General features: G+C 42.2%; 1 protein-coding gene across 6 annotated transcripts in view; it reads right to left on the bottom strand.

The window, feature by feature from the left end:
- Positions 1–3: 3 nt before the first annotated feature.
- tp53bp1 (tumor protein p53 binding protein, 1) overlaps positions 4–20,643 on the bottom strand; it is a 33,133-nt gene continuing 12,493 nt past the window's right edge. For 5 of the 6 annotated variants that reach the window (XM_030718432.1, XM_030718425.1, XM_030718441.1 and 2 more), the window contains 13 exons: positions 18,830–19,088; positions 14,785–14,853; positions 14,541–14,693; positions 13,562–13,782; positions 13,089–13,259; positions 11,167–11,564; positions 7,385–7,576; positions 4,253–4,432; positions 3,347–3,535; positions 2,043–2,137; positions 1,503–1,699; positions 416–552; positions 4–325 (listed from right to left, as the gene is read on the bottom strand). In XM_030718432.1, coding sequence (XP_030574292.1) covers positions 138–325; positions 416–552; positions 1,503–1,699; positions 2,043–2,137; positions 3,347–3,535; positions 4,253–4,432; positions 7,385–7,576; positions 11,167–11,564; positions 13,089–13,259; positions 13,562–13,782; positions 14,541–14,693; positions 14,785–14,853; positions 18,830–19,088 — 2,449 coding nt within the window. In that variant the 3' untranslated portion in view covers positions 4–137. The remainder of the gene's footprint in view (positions 326–415; positions 553–1,502; positions 1,700–2,042; positions 2,138–3,346; positions 3,536–4,252; positions 4,433–7,384; positions 7,577–11,166; positions 11,565–13,088; positions 13,260–13,561; positions 13,783–14,540; positions 14,694–14,784; positions 14,854–18,829; positions 19,089–20,643) is intronic. The other variant, XM_030718468.1, reaches the window with a different exon arrangement.

Raw genomic sequence — 20,643 nt, 5'->3', positions numbered from 1 at the left:
GCATTAAAATGAAACAAGGGTCACAATTTATTATCCCATAAAAACAGACAGGATCAAGTTATATACAGCAGAGGCATGCAACAGAACTAACGCTCAACATTTAGCTTGGTCAAAGGCATTTTGCACGTGGGGTCAGATTATGAAGAGGACGAGTCGTGGCAAAACTCAGGCTTGCTGTCGAAAGCCAGGCGCTCCCCGCAGACGACACTCTGGATGAGCCACTCTGGAGACACCAGCGGGACTTCCTGTGATATCGCACTTTTCTCGACCAGCGGCGGACAGGCATGGTCTGTCACCACAAGGTCATACTTGCCAGCGGGAATGTCTACAGAGGGAGTGGAAAACAAACTGATTAATGTTTCATCATAACAGCAACACGGTGCATTCTTCGGACATCGTGGTGTGGATTCTGTACCAGAGTTGTCCTTGTCTGCTTGGAACTGCCGGACAGAGGAACCTCCACCCAAGGTGATCAGCTGGGCCCAGAGGTCCACGGGCTTCTCAAACACCAGAAGGGCCCGCAGGCCCTTAAACGGGCTGCAGCGGGGGTGCCTGAGGGAGCAAACAGAAAATATCAGATCGGAAAGAAGAGGCTTGGAGAAAAGTTTGACTTTTCTAATCCCTTAATACACACGAGGACACTCAGATTTATCCCGCATGAAAATCCTTCAAAGAGTGGCGTTATAATGTCATAAGCAACTGACAGACTTTGATTCTTATTTCCTCTTCTGACCTATACCTGCCAAGACCAGAGACATAAGTGAGGAGACACATTAGCACACTGGAAAGAAATCAACGTAGAGATTTTAACAGTAATGTTTTGTTTGGGGCACTGACTCATGGTTTGACTCACAGATGTGCTTCCATAACAAAAATCCAGTAAGAGACATTTTAGCAGAGCACCAGATTTTCTCACCCACAGCTTCCTAGCAGGATTTGCCTCGAAAGCTTGAAAACTGCTATTTTATCAAACATGTACATGCAGCACTTGATTTTTAAATAAACTTTCCTGCATTACTGGAACCTGGAAAGACATTTATTATAAAAGCAGGAATGATGAACAGGTCAAATGACTGGCCACCAGGTGGAGCTTGATTTTAACTTTTGACCGTCAATGCCAATAAAGATGTTTTTTGTTTACCGTTAAAGAATTTTACATGCAGGAGGTGTCCTACATTTTCACATGGAAACTATTTCTTTGCGCCATAAAAAAAAGGAGCTTCTGAATGAAATGATGTTTGGATTAAGGGCCATGAGATACAAGTTAACTGTTGCTGTAAAAAACAAACAAAAAAAAAACAAGATATGTTTTGATCCGTATTGAGTGAACAGCCTGTGAGGATTCTGGAGATACAATAAAACAGCAGCAAAGGTTTTTACAGACTGCCAGGGATTTATCTCTGAAGAACACCTTCTTAACTCTAGAATTATTACACATCAGGCAAAATCCCCCCAAACCATCAAATAAATCCCAAAGAATGAAAAGCGGGGCGTCCTCTCACCACTCTACTATGGCATCGTCTGGCCCCAGGCCGGCAGGCAGCAGGTAGTTCCTGTAGTTGAGCAGCTTGTTCTCTTTGCAGCAGTCTCTCACCCATATATGTGACACACATGGCACGCCGCTGGCCAAACACAGCAGGTACTTCCTGGTACGGCAGTGCTGGTCTGCGATGAGAAGGCTCTGGTAGGCTGCCTTACACTGAAGAGGGAATCAAATGCAGAACAGAAGACATGGGTAATACTCATTTACTGTAGCTTTAAGTGATGATGGAGAAGAGAATTAAAGAACACATCAAACAATATGCAAGGTGAATGCTTGACAATACTGAGTTAAACTGGCACATTTATTACACAGCTCAATTTTATTTGTATAGCGCCAAATCACAACAGTCACCTCAAGGTGCTTTATATGATCAGGTAAAGACATTAGAATAGCAGATCCTGTGTCACACAATTTAATGTTTATCTGTTTAACTTTCAGGGATTACTCATAACTCTTGTATTCACATAACTTTGTGAATGCTGGTGTTTTGAGTACTTACCTGCTCTTCATTGAAGTCTGGCAGGATGAAGCCTCCACCTGCCTGCAGCTGGGATTCTGTGTATGCCTTGTTATATGGACCCGTCTCCACATATTCTGTAAATGAGAAAAAAAAAACATCAAATGAGGAAGGAAGTTGAACACTCAAAGCACTTTATTCAACACATTTTGCATTTGCACATTCACACAAGCACTGTTTTCTACTTCAAAGACCTTTCTATCTAACACTCATGCACATTCATACTCTGACAGTTACATCGAAGAGCAACTTGGGGTTCAGTATCTTGCCCAAGGATACTTTGGCATGCAGACTGGAGCAGCCAGGAACCGAACCACCAACCTTCCGATTAGTAGATGACCTGCTCTATGTCCTGAGCCACGAGACGCAAGAAATTACAGTCATGCATACTCAATACTCACCTCATCCAGCCCAATTTACACACGACTGTAACTTATTATTTTCATCTTTACTCAACCATCCACACCACATGTGTCAGACTCAAGGCCCGCCGGCCACATCTGGCCCGCAATCTTATTTTCTTCTGAACTACGAATCATGTAAACCTACGCTAGATAGGAACAGAATCAGTCCCCTTTAATATCCTGAGAATCTTCTTAATATTTGTGCCTTTTCTCAGTAATTGTGTCGCACCTGTGCCACACTTTATACGCATGTTGTGATCTTGAGATGCAAATAGTTCATTTAGAGCTGTCTGGTGTTTAAGATGTTTACTTTTTGCAAATACCAAAAAAAAAAAAAAAAAAAGAAGAAAGCCCTGCACGCAAAGCTTAATTTAAGTCCATGTAGATGGCTTGGTATGTTAGCCACCCTGAGTCACGACACTCCTGCAAACTGTGGGGTGAATAGTCTGAGTAGGCCCATCGCAGTCTTTGTGACAATGCTGTCTATCCTATCTGCATCAGTGGAAAAGGGGTAGCTGGGCACCAAAAAACATTAACAGCCCAAGCATAGCTGTGTGGGATAATATGCTGTAACATGGAAATTGACTTAGATTCAACAGGCAAGCAACACTGCTCCCTTCAACATCGTTACCTTCCTTTTAACAAAAAAATGTTTTTTTGCCTAAACTGTCATATTTTCTGAAAAATGACAAACTATTATTTAAGATAAAGGTCCCTGTAAAATTCTGTCGACAGGCTACATTTGGGTGTGTTGTATAAGGATTTAGCTAACGTTTCAACATTAGCATTTATCTGGCATAACTGAAAGCTCAATTCTGGACTCTGTTAAAATCAAATCAAGAGACACTGAGGCTGAATTGTAAAATAAGTTTTCCGTCTCACCCTCCTCATTGTCGCTTGTGAGCTTGTTGGTCAGTCGGTCGCTCTCAGACGAGGCGGTCAACATGAAGGCGAAGCCCATAAAGAGGGACGTGTTCTGGGGCAGCGGACCGTGAGTCTCTGCCACGTCTCTAGACTGACCCGGGGCATCGGTGCCGCTGCCGGAGGTGTTACACATACCGACCCGCTGACCTGGGGATGCAAATACATGCTGGTCTTACAAGTAAAAAAGACAGTAAATGTATGAATCAGACACTTTCTTTAAAGGACTGGTTCACCCAAAGCCAATATAAAACAGATTCATGCAGATGTTTTTTGCTTTATTGTGATGATATCTGGACTACTTCCTGCCAAAAGAATCAGCCATCATGTTGGCTGTATAGAGCTCAAGAGAGAAACTGTTTATGATTTGGTTGAACTGATCATCTTAACATCAAACATAACAGTGCCACCCAAATAATTCTTAAAGCAAATGCACCCATAAAATACACTTCCCTTGCCCTCCACCTGTGAACCAACACCATGTAATACTGGTGGTATGTCGGTCATTACCGAGTCAGTCTCAGCGGCAGTGCCGGCAGTAGCAGAGGATGCACACACGCCATATGGAGGTCAAACTGTCTTAATAATGCTCAGTACAAAAATTATTGATTTCACATGAACAACAACCTGAATCAAGTCTTTGTCAAATCAGCGACATATATAAATAAAATCTGTCAACATTCAAACATCAACAGTAAAACAGTTTAAAATAATCAGCTGCCAATCATCCACACAGTCCATTAAAATCAGTTTGCATCATGTTTAAAATCTAAATTAAAAAATTCAAAGCTAACTGCAAAACTCTACACATGCACGCAAGCATGCGCACACGAGGCAGTCGTGGTCATGGTGAGTCAGGCTTCATACCAGCTCTGGCCCCTGCCCCCCTGCGCCCTCTCTTGGCCGGCCCTCGGTGGTCCTCAGAGATCATCAGCTTCCTCTTGCCGGAGGTTCCCGGGGTCCGTGGGCTGCTGGATGAATTGCGGTTGGGAGTGTTCTGACCCCCAGGGGTTCCTCTGCGTCTCCTCTTCCCCTCAACCAAGTTATCTGAGGAAAATAATAAATTCACAGCATTGGTAATTTGAATGTAATGTAGAACTGGGAGCAAATGCTTCTTGAGAAAACAGTTTGTTTGCACAGTATACATGGATCAAGCATAACATTATGATCACCTGCCTAAGACTGTGTTGGTCCCCCTTTTGCTGCCAAAACAGCCCTGACCCATTGAGGCATGGACTCCACAAGACCCCTGAAGGTATGCTGTGGTATCTGCACAAAGATGTTAGCAACAGATCCTGTTGCGAGGTGGGGCCTCCATGTATCAGACATGTTTGTACAGCACATCTCCCAGATGCTCAACTGGAGTAACATCTGGGGAATTTAGAGTCAACACCTCAAACTTGTTGTTGTGCTCCTCAAACTATTCCTGAACCATTTTTGCTTTGTGGCAGGGTGCACTATCCTGCTGAAAGAGGCCACAGCCATCAGGGAATACAGTTATCAGGGAACACATGAAAGGGTGTACATGGTCTGTAACATTGTTTAGGTAGGTGGTGCGTGTCAAAGTAACAGTGACATGGAGGGCTGAACCCAAGGTTTCCCAGAACATCACACTGCCTCCACCTGCTTGCCTTCTTCCCATAATGCATCCTGGTGTCGGGAGTTCCTCAGGTAAGTGACGTACATGAACCTGGACATCCATATTATGTAATTATGTATTATGTACATTATGTATCATGTTGTATAAGCGCTTTGAGTGCTCAGACTGAGTAGAAAAGCGCTATATAAGAACTAGTCCATTTACCATTTAAAAGAAAACATGATTCAGGTCAGTGCACGTTCTTCCATTGCTCTGTGGTCCAGTTCTGATGCTCATGTGCCCCATGTTGGCACTTCCAGCATATGGCAGGGGGTCAGCATGAGCACCCTGACTGGACTGCAGCTATGTAGCCCCATACACAACAAACTGTGATGCTCTATATAATCGGACACCTTTCTATCAGAACTTTTTTGGCAATTTGAGCTACAGTAGCTGGATCAGACCACACGGGTCAGCCTTCGCTCCTCATGTGCATCGGTGAGCCTTGACCGCCCTTGACCCTGTTGCTGGTTCACTACTGTTCCTTCCTTTGATAGATACAAACTGGGAACACCCCACAACAGCTGCAGATTTGGAGATGCTCTGATCCAGTCACCAAGCCATTACAATTTGGCCCTTGTCAAACTGGCTCAAATCCGTACAGTTGCCGATTTTTCTTGCTTTAACACATGAACTGAGGACAAAATGTTCACTTGCTCCCTCATATATCCAACCCACTAACAGGTGCCATGATGAAGAGATAATCAGTGGTCGTAATGTTGAACTTGATCAGCGTTTACATTCATTTTAAACACTAAGTATAAATATCAGTACTACTGTACAATTACTGATGACCTTTATCACAGTGTTTTGGGTGGGGGATGGGGCGGGGTCTCACTGTATCTGAAGGCCTCAGCTTTCTCAGCCATAGCCCTTAAACTGTGGAATGAGCTACCCCCTCATGTTAGGCTGGCCCCCACCTTGCACGTTTTTATTCTTTGGCTTTCAACCCGGACTGAGAGCTATAGCATTTAGGCTGTTGTATAATCTCCTGTAATTTTGCAATTTCTTGGATATATTTATTGATGTGTGTATATGGTGTATTTCTTATTTTACTGTGTAACCCTTTGTTTCATGTCCAGCACTTCAGTCAACTTTGTTGTTTTTAATGTGTTTTATAAATACATTTGGATTGGACTGGACCATGCCTTGACTTCAAGTGATATTCCAGAATAATTGTTTCTATTTTTCATACCTGTCCTCTGTCTCCCGGACAACTATTAAGCTGATTCCATCATAAATTACATAACTCACATAATAATTATATAACATCACGGGTTCTCAAGGCGAATGCAACCCTTAGATGACAGAGCTGTGCAGAAAAAAGCAAACATTAGCGTTTACAATGGATGAGGATGGAATGGAAGAGGATGGTGGTGCATATTAGCAGTTGTAATGTTAGTGTTGGTTTACTTTCTTGTAACCATCAGTGACATAGCTGTTAAATATAGCTGCTGCAAAAAATGGATCATTGTTAGGAAGGTTTAGTGTGCCAGAGGAACATTCATCTAGTCTCATTGTTCGGTGCAGCTATATCACAGTAAGACATGAATGAAAGGCACATTTGAGCATTCTTCCATTGTCGTATTCACAGGTCGCGTAAAATGTACCATTGGCCACACTTTATTATATTAAACCAGGGTTCTCAAAGGTAATTCATACTTTGTCCCTTTCAGCTTTAAACTGAAATCAGGGTGATCTGTGAACACTCCAAACAAGCTCACAGCCCACTGAAGCAAACCAAACTCAGACCCCTTCTTAATGTATTGGAGTTCAGTTTGTTGTTCCATCAGCCAGTGTACTGTTAAGATTAGGTGTTAAGATTAGGTTTGCATTATTTTTTTGCCATTGAATTACAGGTCTATTAGGCTGCTGTTTACACATGACATTCTACTGCATTTGCTTGCTGGGACAAACAAATAGATGTCAATATGCCCCTGATAATGAAAACCAAACTCCAAGATGAGCGGTAGTTTGGTCTAAGAAAGAAACTCCTGCACTTCCCCAGGTATGGAACAAAGAAAGAACACATCAAACAACAACTGTATGTATGCACAGACACATGATGGAGTTCCTCCAATTTACATCATCTGAGCAGTAAAATAACTGAGGAGCTTTTAGAACTGCACTGCAGTGTATATCACAGTAAAAAAACTAAGTACTACTTTAACATACATGAAGCAGAAAATCCTGGCATTAAAGGCACCTTCTTTGGACAGCATTTTGATTAACCTGTGCCAGCCCTGATTGTCATTCAAGAGGAAAGCACTGGCCATCACTCACATTTCTGACTCCACTGCTCTTCACTAAGTCCACAAAAAAACAAAACAAAAAAAAAAACACATCTCTTGCCCCCTTACCCAGACTGATGTCGGAGGCCTTGGCCAGGGGAGTAGTGGGTTCATAAGGCCCAAGGCTGTGCTGCTCCCTCAGCTTGTTCCCTTGCTCCAGCGACAGGATGACCGCTGTCCTGTTGTACCACTGCCTCTGACCCTCCTTCTCCACACTGTAGAACAGTTCCTGGCCCTCTGTCTTATGGCCCTTAACAACACCTGAACATACAGAAGAGACAGAGCATATCAGTACTGTAATGGTCTTGTCTTTTATTTAATAAAATATATTTAAACAGCCATACATTCAGTGTTGGTATCTTGATAAATTTTCTCAGTCCAAATGAGAAACCAACTGGAGTAAAGACTCTGGAGCTTGAAAAAAACGGCGACTGGACTTCTTTTGTGTTTCTTGAAGATGTTTCAGCTCTCATCTCAAAGGCTTCTTCATTTCTCAAACCAAAAGGTGGAGAGACCCAGGTATTTAAACCCCAGTGGGTGTAGTCCCCTGGAGCTGGTTGTGACCCACTATTGTTCATGTGCATAATCACATGCACCAAGCTCCAGAGACCACTATGACCTGGATGACTGAGAACCTACACAGACATTGAGGCCTGTTATTTTTACTCTCAGAATTTGCACGAGGCCTCAATCTCACCTAGGCACACATTTTGGTTCACATGACATTGTATCACCTTTATTTTACTTTATGACTGTCTGCCCCCTGAAGCATGACTCAGTCGACCAACTTGTGTTTGGATAATATGAATTATTATTTGAATAATTAATTTCTAATTAAGTGGGTTCTGTCTAAAAGTGGTAGTGTAGCAAAGGCTTTCAATTGGAAGAGTAGCCATTATTTACTATGCCTGTCAGATTTGTCACAAAGCATGGGGTACTCCAGTGACATGTGTTGGCAGTTTGCCTTGAAGTTATTGGTCTGTGATTAGGTTTCAGGGAACGACAATTTATGCAGATTGAGAGGGGTCAAAGGGCAAGTGGGCAGAGTTAACATCCTCAGTTTATATAATGAGGTGTCAGCTCTTCTCTCTTCTTTTCCTTTTCCTCTGCATCTGTCCCTGCCTCTTTGTTTCCCTTTCCTTGTGTGTGATTCCTTGTTTAATGTGTCCCATGGCAAATGCTCTGAGATTTTTGCTGTCTGTGTTTAGTGTAACCAGTATGTCTAATAAACAGCCTTCACTGGATCCTGCTCATCCCAGTGAATTTTTGGAAACTGTAGATTTAATTGAGTTTTATACAGGATTGAATCCACTTCATTTTGGCCAAAGGGACACTCGGGGACCCCCAAAATTACGACCCCAACAGGGGTAGGGAACATATACATATAATGATCATAGTGTATGTGTGTTTATATTACCTTTAGAAAAGTGGTGTAACTGCCTTATGCTGCCTTGAGACAACAAGCCAAAAGAAGTAAATACATGAATTCAAAATCTTTCTTTAAACAACCAAATATACTTCTTTGCATATTCATGCAAATGCACATATTTTTATTAATAAAGTTACTTTAATTTAAACATGGACAAAAATGATATTAATCCTGGAAGTAGCTAGCACTCCATCCCATGTAAATTTGGCTGTTCAAAAGATTGCTCGACCCCCAGGTCAAAGGTCAAACCAACTTGCATTCCTCAGTTTATCAGACTGGACAGTGAAATGTCTTGTATTCCAGTTTCATTTCACTGAGGCACAGACTCCACAAGAATGTGATATGTGGATGAACCTAAAAGACCGTGCATATATATGTGTGTGTGTGTGTGTGTGTGTGTGTGTGTGTGTGTGTGTGTGTGTGTGTGTGTGTTTAGGAATTTCAACTGGGTTTTCAACATTGCAGTGATTGCTGTGTCTGCCTTTTGAGTGCCAACTGGAAGGCTGTTCTCCATGTCAATACAAGGATCTCTGGAGGAACTGTGTGAAAGGCTGGTGTCAAAAAAGGGATGCCAGAAAACCTCCAAGGGTGTGATGCACTGGTTGGCATCTAAGTGCAGCATCTGTTTAATCAGGCTCACCAACAAATCCTGACCGTTGTGGTGTCCCGTTCTCATTTTCATTACTTCCTCAAGATCATCAAGCTCATCAAATTCTAAATATCTTGTTTCTCGAGGTTTGATTCCTGTCTCACATTGGAATTGTTTAACAGACTCAAGTCTCCAGTGTTGATTGCCACAGTTTTGTTGAATAAAGTAATAATCCGTGAGAAATCCACAGTCTAGGACACAGTCTGGTGGCTGGCCCTGAGTGTCTATTATAAATTTGAGAACATCAAATTCCGTTTTACCAGGGTAGAGTGGCAGCCCTGTGGCCAGCTCCACAGCTATGAGGCCCAGGGACCACATATGATTACATGGAATGAGGAGCATTATCTCTGGTGCCCTGTACCAAAGGCTCTGCACACGGACACCTGGAGCCACTGCAGACACGGGACATGCCGGTCCAAAATCGATGATTTTGACTTTGAGGGGAGACTGATGGCAGTCCACAACCATCACGTTACCTGGCTTGAGGTCAGCGTGTACTATTCCCATGGAACTCCGGTGAGACAGGGCATTTGTCAGCTGATATAAAACTGGCCTCAGCTCACTTAGGAAGGTCTTGGTACTTGCGGTCCGTCATATAATCATATAGGCTTTGGTCGAGTAGTTCAAAATTTAAGCAGATAAACTCGTTGTCAAGGAAAAAGCCATTCCATTTCACAATGTTGCACCTTTCTTATTGTGATGCACTCAGGTAAAACGTCTGATACACACTGGAAGAAAGTTCCTAAAGTCACTGGTTAGCACCCCAGATAGCAAAAGACTCCGGGGCAGATCCACCTTCAAGTCAGCAGATCCGCCCCATTGTGCCACTCATTTCTTACAGAGTACCACTGGGCAAACATTACCGGCTGCTCTCACACAGAAAGTAGGGGTGAGTGCTTCTCTAAGGTAAGCACTGTAAACTATTCTGTCAAATATACTTCCTTTATGGAGTTACCTGTTCAATAAAAATGATCCTGGTAGGAGATAATGAAGCTTACTGCTTTATTTGTGATTTTTATTGAGAAATGGGAGACTGTGGCAAGAGGCGTTAGCTTATGACACATTAGCTACCGGCATATTAGCTAACATAGCTAACCCTAACCCTAACCCCCCCCCCCCCCCCCCCCCCCCCCCCCCCATAAAAATCTGAGAGAACAGCCATCAGATTAAAGTGTCTCATCAGTTCAGTTGGTGTTATTTCAGACATTGAGCCCCAGTTTTGGCAAAGAGTTGATTATATTTTGGCCATAAAATTATCCTGATTGCACTAGTAACAATCTCTTTTGAAACATAGCCACTCATTTATCTGATCTGTCAGGACTGATATGACTGAGTTATGATCTGCAAAGGACTCTTTATTTATTTAACTCAAATTCACCAACTTATCATATTTCCTTGACCCTGAGCTCATACTTGAGTTCAAATGGACTCCAGGACATAGAAATGTCACCAGTTTCTTTCAGATAAATCATCTTTAGTAATAATGTTATACATCTATGTTGTGTTGCAGCTTGCAGCTCACTGCTAACGATCTTGTTCAAGGCCCGTCTCATCTCTGCACGCTGCCTAATTAAGGTAAATACAATTTGAACTCTGCTTCAGCAACTCTTTTTTTCAAATGTTGTGTTGACAGGCTCTGCATAACATCTGGAATCTATCTGAACAACTAATCAAGTATCGAATGAAACGTACTACAGCTATCTTATGCCCAAAGTATGTGTGGTTATCACCGATCTAACCTGCATTCTACATACCCCTCGCCTTCTTCCTCACCTATGCTGAAGTACTCGTCTTCCAGCAGAGCAGTGACCTCCGTCTCCAGTGGGATGGGATCACACAGCAGGATATCCTTCCCAGCCACTTCACACTCATAGCCGTCATCAAACCGTAGGCGGAATCTCCCCTCACCCGCGTCTTTGATGATGCGACCAGAGTAGAAGTAGCCATTGGATGACCATTTAGCCACCACTCGCAGGCCGACAAAGCTGCTTCCAGCTGAACTTGCCACCTCTGGCGAAGACCTGAGGGAGTCTGAGTGGCTGGGCAGCTCGGGGTCCGTGGGGCTGACAGGGAAGCGCGGGGGAAGCATCCGGCTGTAAGGCTCATCTTCTGAGGACGACTGTGGCTGGCTGTGAGCTCCGAGTCTCCGCAGCGAGCCACCCACTCCTCCCCTTTGAGAGAGAACAGAGTGTGTTGTAAAAGGCTTATGTCTACTTTTCCCCATCAACAGCTGTCCATATAGAAAAGATGGAAGACATTTCAGAGACATAAGGAATTTTAATTTATTCATTAAATATCCTTTAGCTTTAAGATTTCCAACAGTACATTTTTGAACCTGCCTTTGTTAAAATAATCTATTTGTCCTGTAGTATGAGATTATATTTTATTTGTTGACAAGAACCCTCTATGTAACGTATTTAATACAAGAGCATCTTTAAAGCAATTTTTATCAAGCTGCAGAACAACTAGCTCACAACAGCATTCATGTCCCACGCCCTTTTTCCCAGCAACTAAAGGCTCACAGTGTAATGAATCTGTCAGCAGTTAACAGAAACAGTGTAGCAGTACAGAGTCATGTCTGAATATTAACTTAGTCCTTAATTATACCACTTGTATGTTTGCGTGGTATGGGAGCACTTCAAGAGCATTAGCTGCAAAATCTACAAACCTGATGACACATAACACACTAGCTACACTGATCTGTCCTGTTTCCTTAAGGTCAGATTGACCACACAGGATAACTTTGAATGAGGTTGTGACTGTTAAGTGGAAAGTTCTGTGGGTGGCTGTCTAAAAAGGTATTCATTTCTAAACACATCCCATTCATTTCAATAGTGATAAGCCAAATCTACCAAAAGCAGCACAAATTAATGGGTTACAAAGAAGCAAATCTGGGTAAGAGAGCAACTCATCTACCAGCAAAATTAATAGTAAGCTCAGGTTTTACACCTGTGTTTCTTACTGAACCAGTGTGACAAATCCAGATCAATCAGAGTTTAAGATCAATCAATTTGTCCTGATATCAAAGAAAACCCTTCTGTTAGAGATTCCTGTAAACTGTGCAGGGTTTTGGAGGTTGGGGCCAGTGTCTCTCTGGAGAAACCTACCAGATCATGAGTGCAGTATTTAGCTGGAGCTGATTTATTACAAACATGTCTGCCTTATAAACCTGAAATTTCAGATCAGATCCGGACCTATCCACATGTTCATGAAACTGCTACTGTGTCACAAGATTGAACATACTCATTACTTTTTTCTGCGTTCCATATTTATTGAAGTCAAAAGGAAAGAACCTACCCCGAGGGCAACAGTTTATGCAAAATCCTGAAATACATCAAGTGGCACCTGAACAACACGTAGATGAGACATTTAAGACTTTTGAAATTTGATTAATTACTAAATGAACCTCAGTAAATGATCTGGAATGATTTTTGACACAGTAATAATGAAGGAGATAAAGATGACACTTAACTCTGGGAAATTTAGATATTCTTTCTTTCAAAAATTTACAAATCAGACAAACCAGAAAGATCATTAGTTTCAACACTGAGTGGGAAGATTAGTTATAGGAAAATCAGTAAGAAAAGGAAAAATAAAGTGTTAAGGTTCTGCAGCTGGTGAGGGCTCAAAGTGTTATAATTCCTGCCATGTCCATGGTTTCTGTTAGTGCAGGGCGAGCCTCAGGGAGGACTCACCTGGACAGGGAGGAGCGGGATGGGGGTCGGCCCCTTCTAGCCCTTCCTCTCGGGGTCAGCGGGACGAAGGCCCGGGACCCCAGCGTGCTGTAGCCTCTGTTCATTGTGACCACTGACCCTGCCCTGTGACCCCTGTGACCCCTCTGTTGATGCCCACCTCCCCTCCTTGGACTGCAGACACACAGAGGGGACGAATGGAGCCAGTCAGGTTGCACAGGCACTGATCTGGAGGACGCTCTTAAAACGAAAAGCCACCTCACTGAGGAGTGAGAGCTGTCCAGTGACCCCAGATATATACCTGTGACAACACGTACCTGACGCAGGCAGGGATCAGTGAATCACTGAGAAATCAGGGTGTTAGAGAGTCAAAGAAGGTGAAGAAGTGACACATGATTCAGCATGCAACTAGTACGGACAGACAGAGCAGAAAGACTGAAAAGAAATAGTGAGAAGGGTGGAGGATGAGGAGGTACCTAATGGATTTGCCCCCTCTGCTGGCTGGGATGATGAAGTCTGGCCTGGTGAGGCCAGTACTGCTGCTGGTTCCCCCAGAACTGTGCTGCAGGCTGGATGCCTTGGACGAAAGAGAGCTGATATCACCTAGGTCACCAGAGGTCATAGAACTGCTGCCTGTGCGGCATGGGGAGATATCGCTATCCAAAACCTGACAGTCCACCACGGGCTCCTCAGTCTCCTGGTAACATCAGAGAGGGCAGGGGTACGAGAACCCATTAAATATGTGCATGAAAGAAAAACAAATTACATTTACAAAGTTAATATCAGGATTAAGAGTCTATCGCATTATTAGCTTTTCTACAATGCAACAGTGTTTGGCTCATTTATCAAATATTATAGTTTTCTTTCCAAACTGCTGGTAAAAACAGCCCAATAATTATTAGGAAAGTTCAACAAGAACCATGGATGTCTGCCCCAAATTTCATGGCAATCAACACTTCATGAAACTGAAACAGAAACATAACTCCATTTTCTTCTTCTTCTGGAGGCTGCAGCTTATGTTGCTGTTAAACTGTATTCATGTATATGTGAGAGGTTTTCTGATGGTGTTTAGTTCTAGGCCTGTCCTAAATATTCATTAGTAATCAAATTCATCGTGAGGGTGTTTGAACAAATGATGTGGATTTTAATCACTACAATGTTTCTCGCATATAACTCAGATGTAAGGACTGAAGCATGATTTCTGAAAGAAATCATGTTTTTTTTTTTTTTTTTTTTTGCTAGCTAAATCATGCCTAATGTTGGCAATGAGATGAAGTGAAGCATAATTATCATGACTGTAGATACATTTAAAAAAAGAACAGCAAATGAATTTCCAAATATTTGACTATCTGGGTACAGCCCTGTGACCTCTTTAGGCAGATAGCAAACATAAAGACATGATTCAAAGGCAGCACGGGCTCCAAAATCCAAATCAAAGGCCACAAACACAGTTACCTCAGTGACTTTGCGATCCACCTCTTTGCCATCCTCATAATACACATCTGTAATGATCCGTGTGATGGTGGTCCGCACTTCTTGGATGGTGCGCACATGTCTGCGATGAGACGGGACAGTGGTTCTTCTAAAGGACGGAGACTCGGGCTCACCCTTTTAAGATGAAAATTGAAGAATGACAGTTGAACAACAGTCACAGCAACACGGCGCAAATCTGTTTTTCAAAAAGGCTCAATGTTCATACCCTGCCAGCTGGGGAGCGGAACCCCGGTGCATCAAAGCTGGTCTGCTGGGAGACTGTGCGCTGATGTACCTGAGACACACAGGACAGACTGATTAACATCACCACAATGCCTGACCACAAAACACACTTTTGTTTGACAGGAACATCCTTCTAGTTGGGGGATGGATGCCAGGTCTGACTCAAATGTCATTCAAATCTGACCCCACTATTGCCATTTCAAGAAGGTCGTCTAGTGTAAACACTCCTAAGCTCTCTAAATAAGTCCAACTAAAATGGATGGAGCTTACATTGAATTTGGGTGTTTTTTCCCCCATATAAAAAAAACACACACACAAAAAAAAAAACAGTAAAAAAAAAATTACAAAATATCTGTAACATTTGTGTTAAATAAAGCATAATAGTAAATTGAAAGTCACCACAGCCAGTGAGATTTTTAATGTCCCTGGCTGCAGGAGAGGCAGGTGTGAGAGCGTTTAGTAATGTGCAACAGGTACCAGCAGCTAGAGATGAATATATTTCTGTTCTTCTTTTGGCTGCTCCCTTTAGTAATCACCACAGCAGATCATCTCCCTCCATCTCACCCTCTCCTTGGCATCCACCTCTGTCACACTAACCCACTGCACGACCTCCTTCACAACATCTCTGAACCTCGTCAGAGGTGTTATTACAATGAGCAATTAATAATGATCATAGCAAAAAATTAAGTGGTTATGGTCACTAGCTTCAAAGCAGAGAAAGTCCATACTAACCAACTTGGGGCAGGAGTGTGTGTGACAACACTCTCTCCCAGCCCCTTAAAGTTCCCCCTGCATGTATGAAGAAGAACAGAAAGTGGCTGCCAACAGAAACTTGCCTTTAGCCAAGTTTACAAGTACCCTGACAAAGTGCAGATGAAGTCACAGCAGTTTGTCTGCAATTCATATCAGCCTAACATTTGTACTGTTATGTAAAGCGCAGCTGCAGTGGACAGGCACGCTTTTTTACATGTTTCAACTTTGCAACAGCTGGTTTGATAAAGGCCTCTATTTGGCCTTTTTGTCTGCAAAGGTTTTAACAGCTTACAGCATAAGGAGAACTTGCTATCATCTTTCACTCCTCTGTGGTTGCCTTTACTGCAGTACTGCCGCTTTGCTGTCCGCTGTGTGTCAGTTAACATAGAGCTACCACAGCTCTAAACACCCTTCGCAGACTTAACCCTCGTAATGTCCTCCCAATTTGCATACACCTTTTGTCCTTAGGGGTCAAAAAAGACCCCAAATGGTTTGACTGTTATTTAAAGCATACATTGTGTTTGTTAATCAATTCTGTGTTACACCTTTAGTCCTACTTCAGTTCAATGCATTACCCCAAATTTTTCCATTTGTTTTGAAATTTAGGGACAATAATTCTTGTTTATATAAAAGTATACCCCATTTTTGAATGAAAATAAAATTTCAAAAAGAATTACTTTGAATTAATATAATTTGGACTATTTGACATATTGCAGATTGGTATATGGCAGAGTTTAGTGAGGTTTCTTTTTTTAAATCACTTCAATTTTTTTAATGGCAGCAAATAATTCCACCATAATTACACCTTTTGTCCTCTGGGATCCAAAAAGACCCCATCGAGTTTGACCATTTATAAGGAATATAAAGTGGTTACTTCACCCAATTTTGTGCTACACTTTTAATAACAAGTTCAGTCAAACACATACACACAATTTTTTTTCTCTATTTTGAAATTCAAGGCCAGTAAGACCTCATTTTCAAAAACTTTCACCTTTTTATTGAGTAAAAATAATTAGACCTGTCGTTCTGTGGGGTCAAAATTGACCCCATAGAGTTTGACTGTTTTTATAGCATACGGTATAAATTATCACCAATCTTTGTTTCTACTTTTTAGACAACTTTATTCCAACTCATTAAATGACATATAAAACACACCAACATTCATTTCCAGAACCTTTTATCTTTCAAAACTTTTTTTTTTAATAGAAAAAACTGTCTGAATGGGCCCTAAAGTTGCATGCAAGGCAGCTAGTAATGGCATGATCTTTGCAGATGTATTTATTGTATTTTTGGCATATTTTTAATGTCTTGAGATCACTCTGGCGAGGGCAGAATTTGCAACTACCTCTTTTGGGTGCTGCAGGGGCAGAGGCACTCTTGCTCAGAATCTTTCTCATCAGTTGATTCTTCCTCTTGGTTGTGAGCAGAGTTCTCCACTTGTAACATTTTAGATTCTACTCCATCATCATGTTCATTTTTTTTAATTTTATACCCATCTTTCATTTGTCCAGCAGGTGATGTGGGGAATTCTTCAGAGGTAGAGGTAGCATGTGGTCTATATGTTGGATCTGTCACCTTATCATTACTTTCCTCCTCTTTAGTTGATTCTTCCTTCTCATTACACTCAGCATTGTCTTCCTGGTCATTCTTTCCCACAAAATTGTTAAAAATTAGGGCACAGGCCTAATTTTTTAGTATAGTTCTTCTTTCTCTGCATGTTGCACAATGTGAAACACCTAAACACCTGTGAGAAAGGCCCTGTTTTATTTCTTTTGTTTTATTTTGCTGCTATAACCACTGTTTGATCTCACACACCAAAGATCTGAGATCAAAGATGTTTTGGAAAGCTGTACAGGGTGACAATTTGACCCACTGGACCACTTTGTGCTGTGGGGTCTTTTTGACCCCAGATGACAACAGGTGTTATTAAATTCAATAAAACACCCATAATTCTGTCAAATTATGTCAAATTGATTTTGATATTGAGGATCATAGTATTAAACAACCCCTGTTATTTTCAGGTAATTTGATGGAAAAAAAAACATATTTTGATGGCAAAAGATTTCATTTGGGGTCTAAAAAGACCCCAGGACATTATGGGGGTTAAGCACTCGCACTGTCACAGCAAACTTAGCAGGCATCATGTGACACACTGTCTCATTTTCACTTATCCAGCATTTAAAAATTAGTTTGATATATGGTTTACTGTAATCCACTGATAAGCTGTGACTTCTGTTTCTCATTAATTAACAACATTTAGCTCTTAAAACCCGAGCTAACAATGTCCCGAGGTAATCACTGCCAACTTATGTTAAAGACTTTAGTGAGTGCTTCCTTGACATTGGGAGGACATGCTGTATTTGTAAGTTTTCCTGAGGTTGTGGGCATTACTGTGCTTACATGAACTACTGTTTCACAGTCAGTGTCCATCCATCCGTTTTCCCCACGGGGCCACACGGGGCCGTGCCATGGGGGCAGATAGGCTGCTGCCCTCATGACCATAGGTGAGGGCAGGGACGTAGATTGACCGGTAAATCAACAGCTTCACTTTCACACTCAGCTCCCTCTTTACCGCAACAGACCGGTGCAGCGTCAGCATCACTGCAGACGCAGCCCCAATCTGTCTGTCAACCTCCCGTTCCCTTCTCCTGTAACTTGTGAACAAGACCCCGAGATACTTGAACTCCTCCACCTGAGGCAGCAACTCATCCCTGAGCCGGAGTGGGCACTCCACCCTTTTCTGGCTGAGGACCATGCCCTCAGACTTAGAGGTGCTAATTCTCATTCCAGCCGCTTCACAATCAGCTGCGAACACCATTCCACTGCGAGCTGGAGGCCACCACCTGACGAAGCCAACAGGACCGCATCATCTGCAAAAAGCAGAAATGAGATTCTGAGGCCACCAAGGTGGAAGCCTTCTGCCACTTGGCTACGCCTAGAAATTCTGTCCATAAAAATTTTGAACAGAATCGGTGACAACGGGCAGTCCTGACAAAGTTCACCCACAGGACATGAGTCCCAATCACTGCCAGCAATGCGGGCCAAGCTCTCGCTGCAGTTGTATAGTCAGTGTACCGGATGTATATGCATTTTGATTCAATATAAATCTAAAACTTAGCCAATTCTATTCAACATCCTGACCCGTGAGCCACATCAGAAAAGTGGAGACTGAAAAACACTCAGTAACATCAAACATGACTGTGACTGTATTTTTTATTAATGATAAACACATAATTCAAATACATCTTATACATCACTAATCCTGAGTTGCATACCTTGCTGGACGGAGGGGAGGTGATGGTGTTATCAGAGGTCTGCTGGGAAATCCCCTTCTGCCTGACTGTTGTGCTGTTTGGGGAGGTCGGCTCTTGAGCTTCCAGCAGTCCTTGCCTGTCCTCAGCCGGCTCAGCAGGGGGGAGGGTACCCCGCTGGTTCCGCTGAGGTGCTGTCAATGCGTCCTGGCTTTTAGGTAGACTGTTGCATTCTGATGCGGGAGCCTGGGAGCTCCTCTGTGGTGAGGCAAACAGTTCCCCCCTGGAAAAAATGTTACACATGTAAAGCTGAGAAACATCTTGCCAGTGACAGTATGAAAAAAAAAAAACCTCACTAGTGCAGAAGTTCAGACACAGCTTAACCCATTCGGCAGCAGTACAGGAATTTTGGTGGAAAAAAAATTCATCTTCTGCCTACATAATCATTTTAGGTAGGAGGCGACAGAAAATGAATATTACAGTACAAAATCCAACTATGATACAGAAAGTGACCAACGGGGTTAATGCATCAACCAGAGCCACATGTCAGGAATCCAAATGAAAATGCTTCTGCTTTCAAATGTTAACACAAAATACACACATGATTTTAGATATGACTGTAGCCCCTCCATTGTTTGGACTCAAGTGGTCTGTCAGTCCACCAGTTTGGATTTGAGTGAAGACAACCTTAGAAAAAATACTACTGTCAACAGCTTTTCACAGATGTTTCCCCATTGGAAGCTTCATTATTTTTTAGCTTTTTATTTTTCTTTTCATTTTATGCTACTAATGTCATTTTTCTATGTGCATAGATGAGCTTAACACTATAAATGTGCTCCAGTAAACATACTGAAAAGTTGATCATTCCCTACCCCTCTATCAGATGTCAAAGAGCTGTAAATACCTTCACCTTTAGACTAGAGGTATAACGGTTATAATGAATCACAGTACAGCCAACTAGACATGCCATTATGGACGTGAGTATCACAATTTCAGTCTTGGTTTCAGAATTTTTGCACCCCTGCCTCAGATACTGTCAGATCCTTTCTCAATTAGTAGACTGATAAAGAGTCAAATCAGACTTAATGTAGAGCTGATGCTGGTCTCTAAAGAGGATAACAATATGGTGATTCCACTATTTTGGGGCCAGCAGAGAATAAAAAGTGTAAAAGAGAATTTAACTGCAGAAGACATTCAATAAAATGACCCAACACTGTCACACCTTACCACTCTTCATGTCCTGGGAGAGTATGCACCAAGTACAAAAAATAACCACCCAATCAACTGTGGAATCCAAAAGTAGGTCTCACTCTCTGTCTCTCTCTCACACACACACGGTACAGTAGGAGGCCTATTTCTGTGCTCCAACACATTAAATTAGGGGAAAGGGATTCAAAATCCCCCAGGTCAGACAGACATGTGAAAGACTAGCAGATTAAAAAGTGGGAACATGTGTATGTCAAGATAGTGTAAATAATAAATGACAAAGGACAACCATTGCGGTGAATATTGTGATATTAATGTACAAACATTTTCATTAGGGAGGCAGGAGACAATTTTCAAATGACAGGCTTAAAATGCAAAAAATAAAAATAAAGTGGGACAACATTGCTGTGAGCATCTGGCAGTCTTTTCCCTCTGGTACCTTCATGCCTGCACTGCAATGCATAATCTCAAATGGTGAGTGATATATTAACTAATTTATCAAGACATATTAACTACTAATCATATGCCTTATTGTGAACAAACACTGAAATGAAAAACTGGGCAATGGATCTTTATCTATTTATAACCACAGCCTCAACCAGTTCCGGCTTTGCGAGAATATTTTGCATTAC

Source organism: Archocentrus centrarchus, chromosome 3 (assembly GCF_007364275.1).
Source record: "Archocentrus centrarchus isolate MPI-CPG fArcCen1 chromosome 3, fArcCen1, whole genome shotgun sequence".
NCBI lineage: Eukaryota > Metazoa > Chordata > Actinopteri > Cichliformes > Cichlidae > Archocentrus > Archocentrus centrarchus.
Note: the sequence above shows the minus strand (reverse complement) of the source record. Positions and strands in the feature narration are given on the sequence as shown.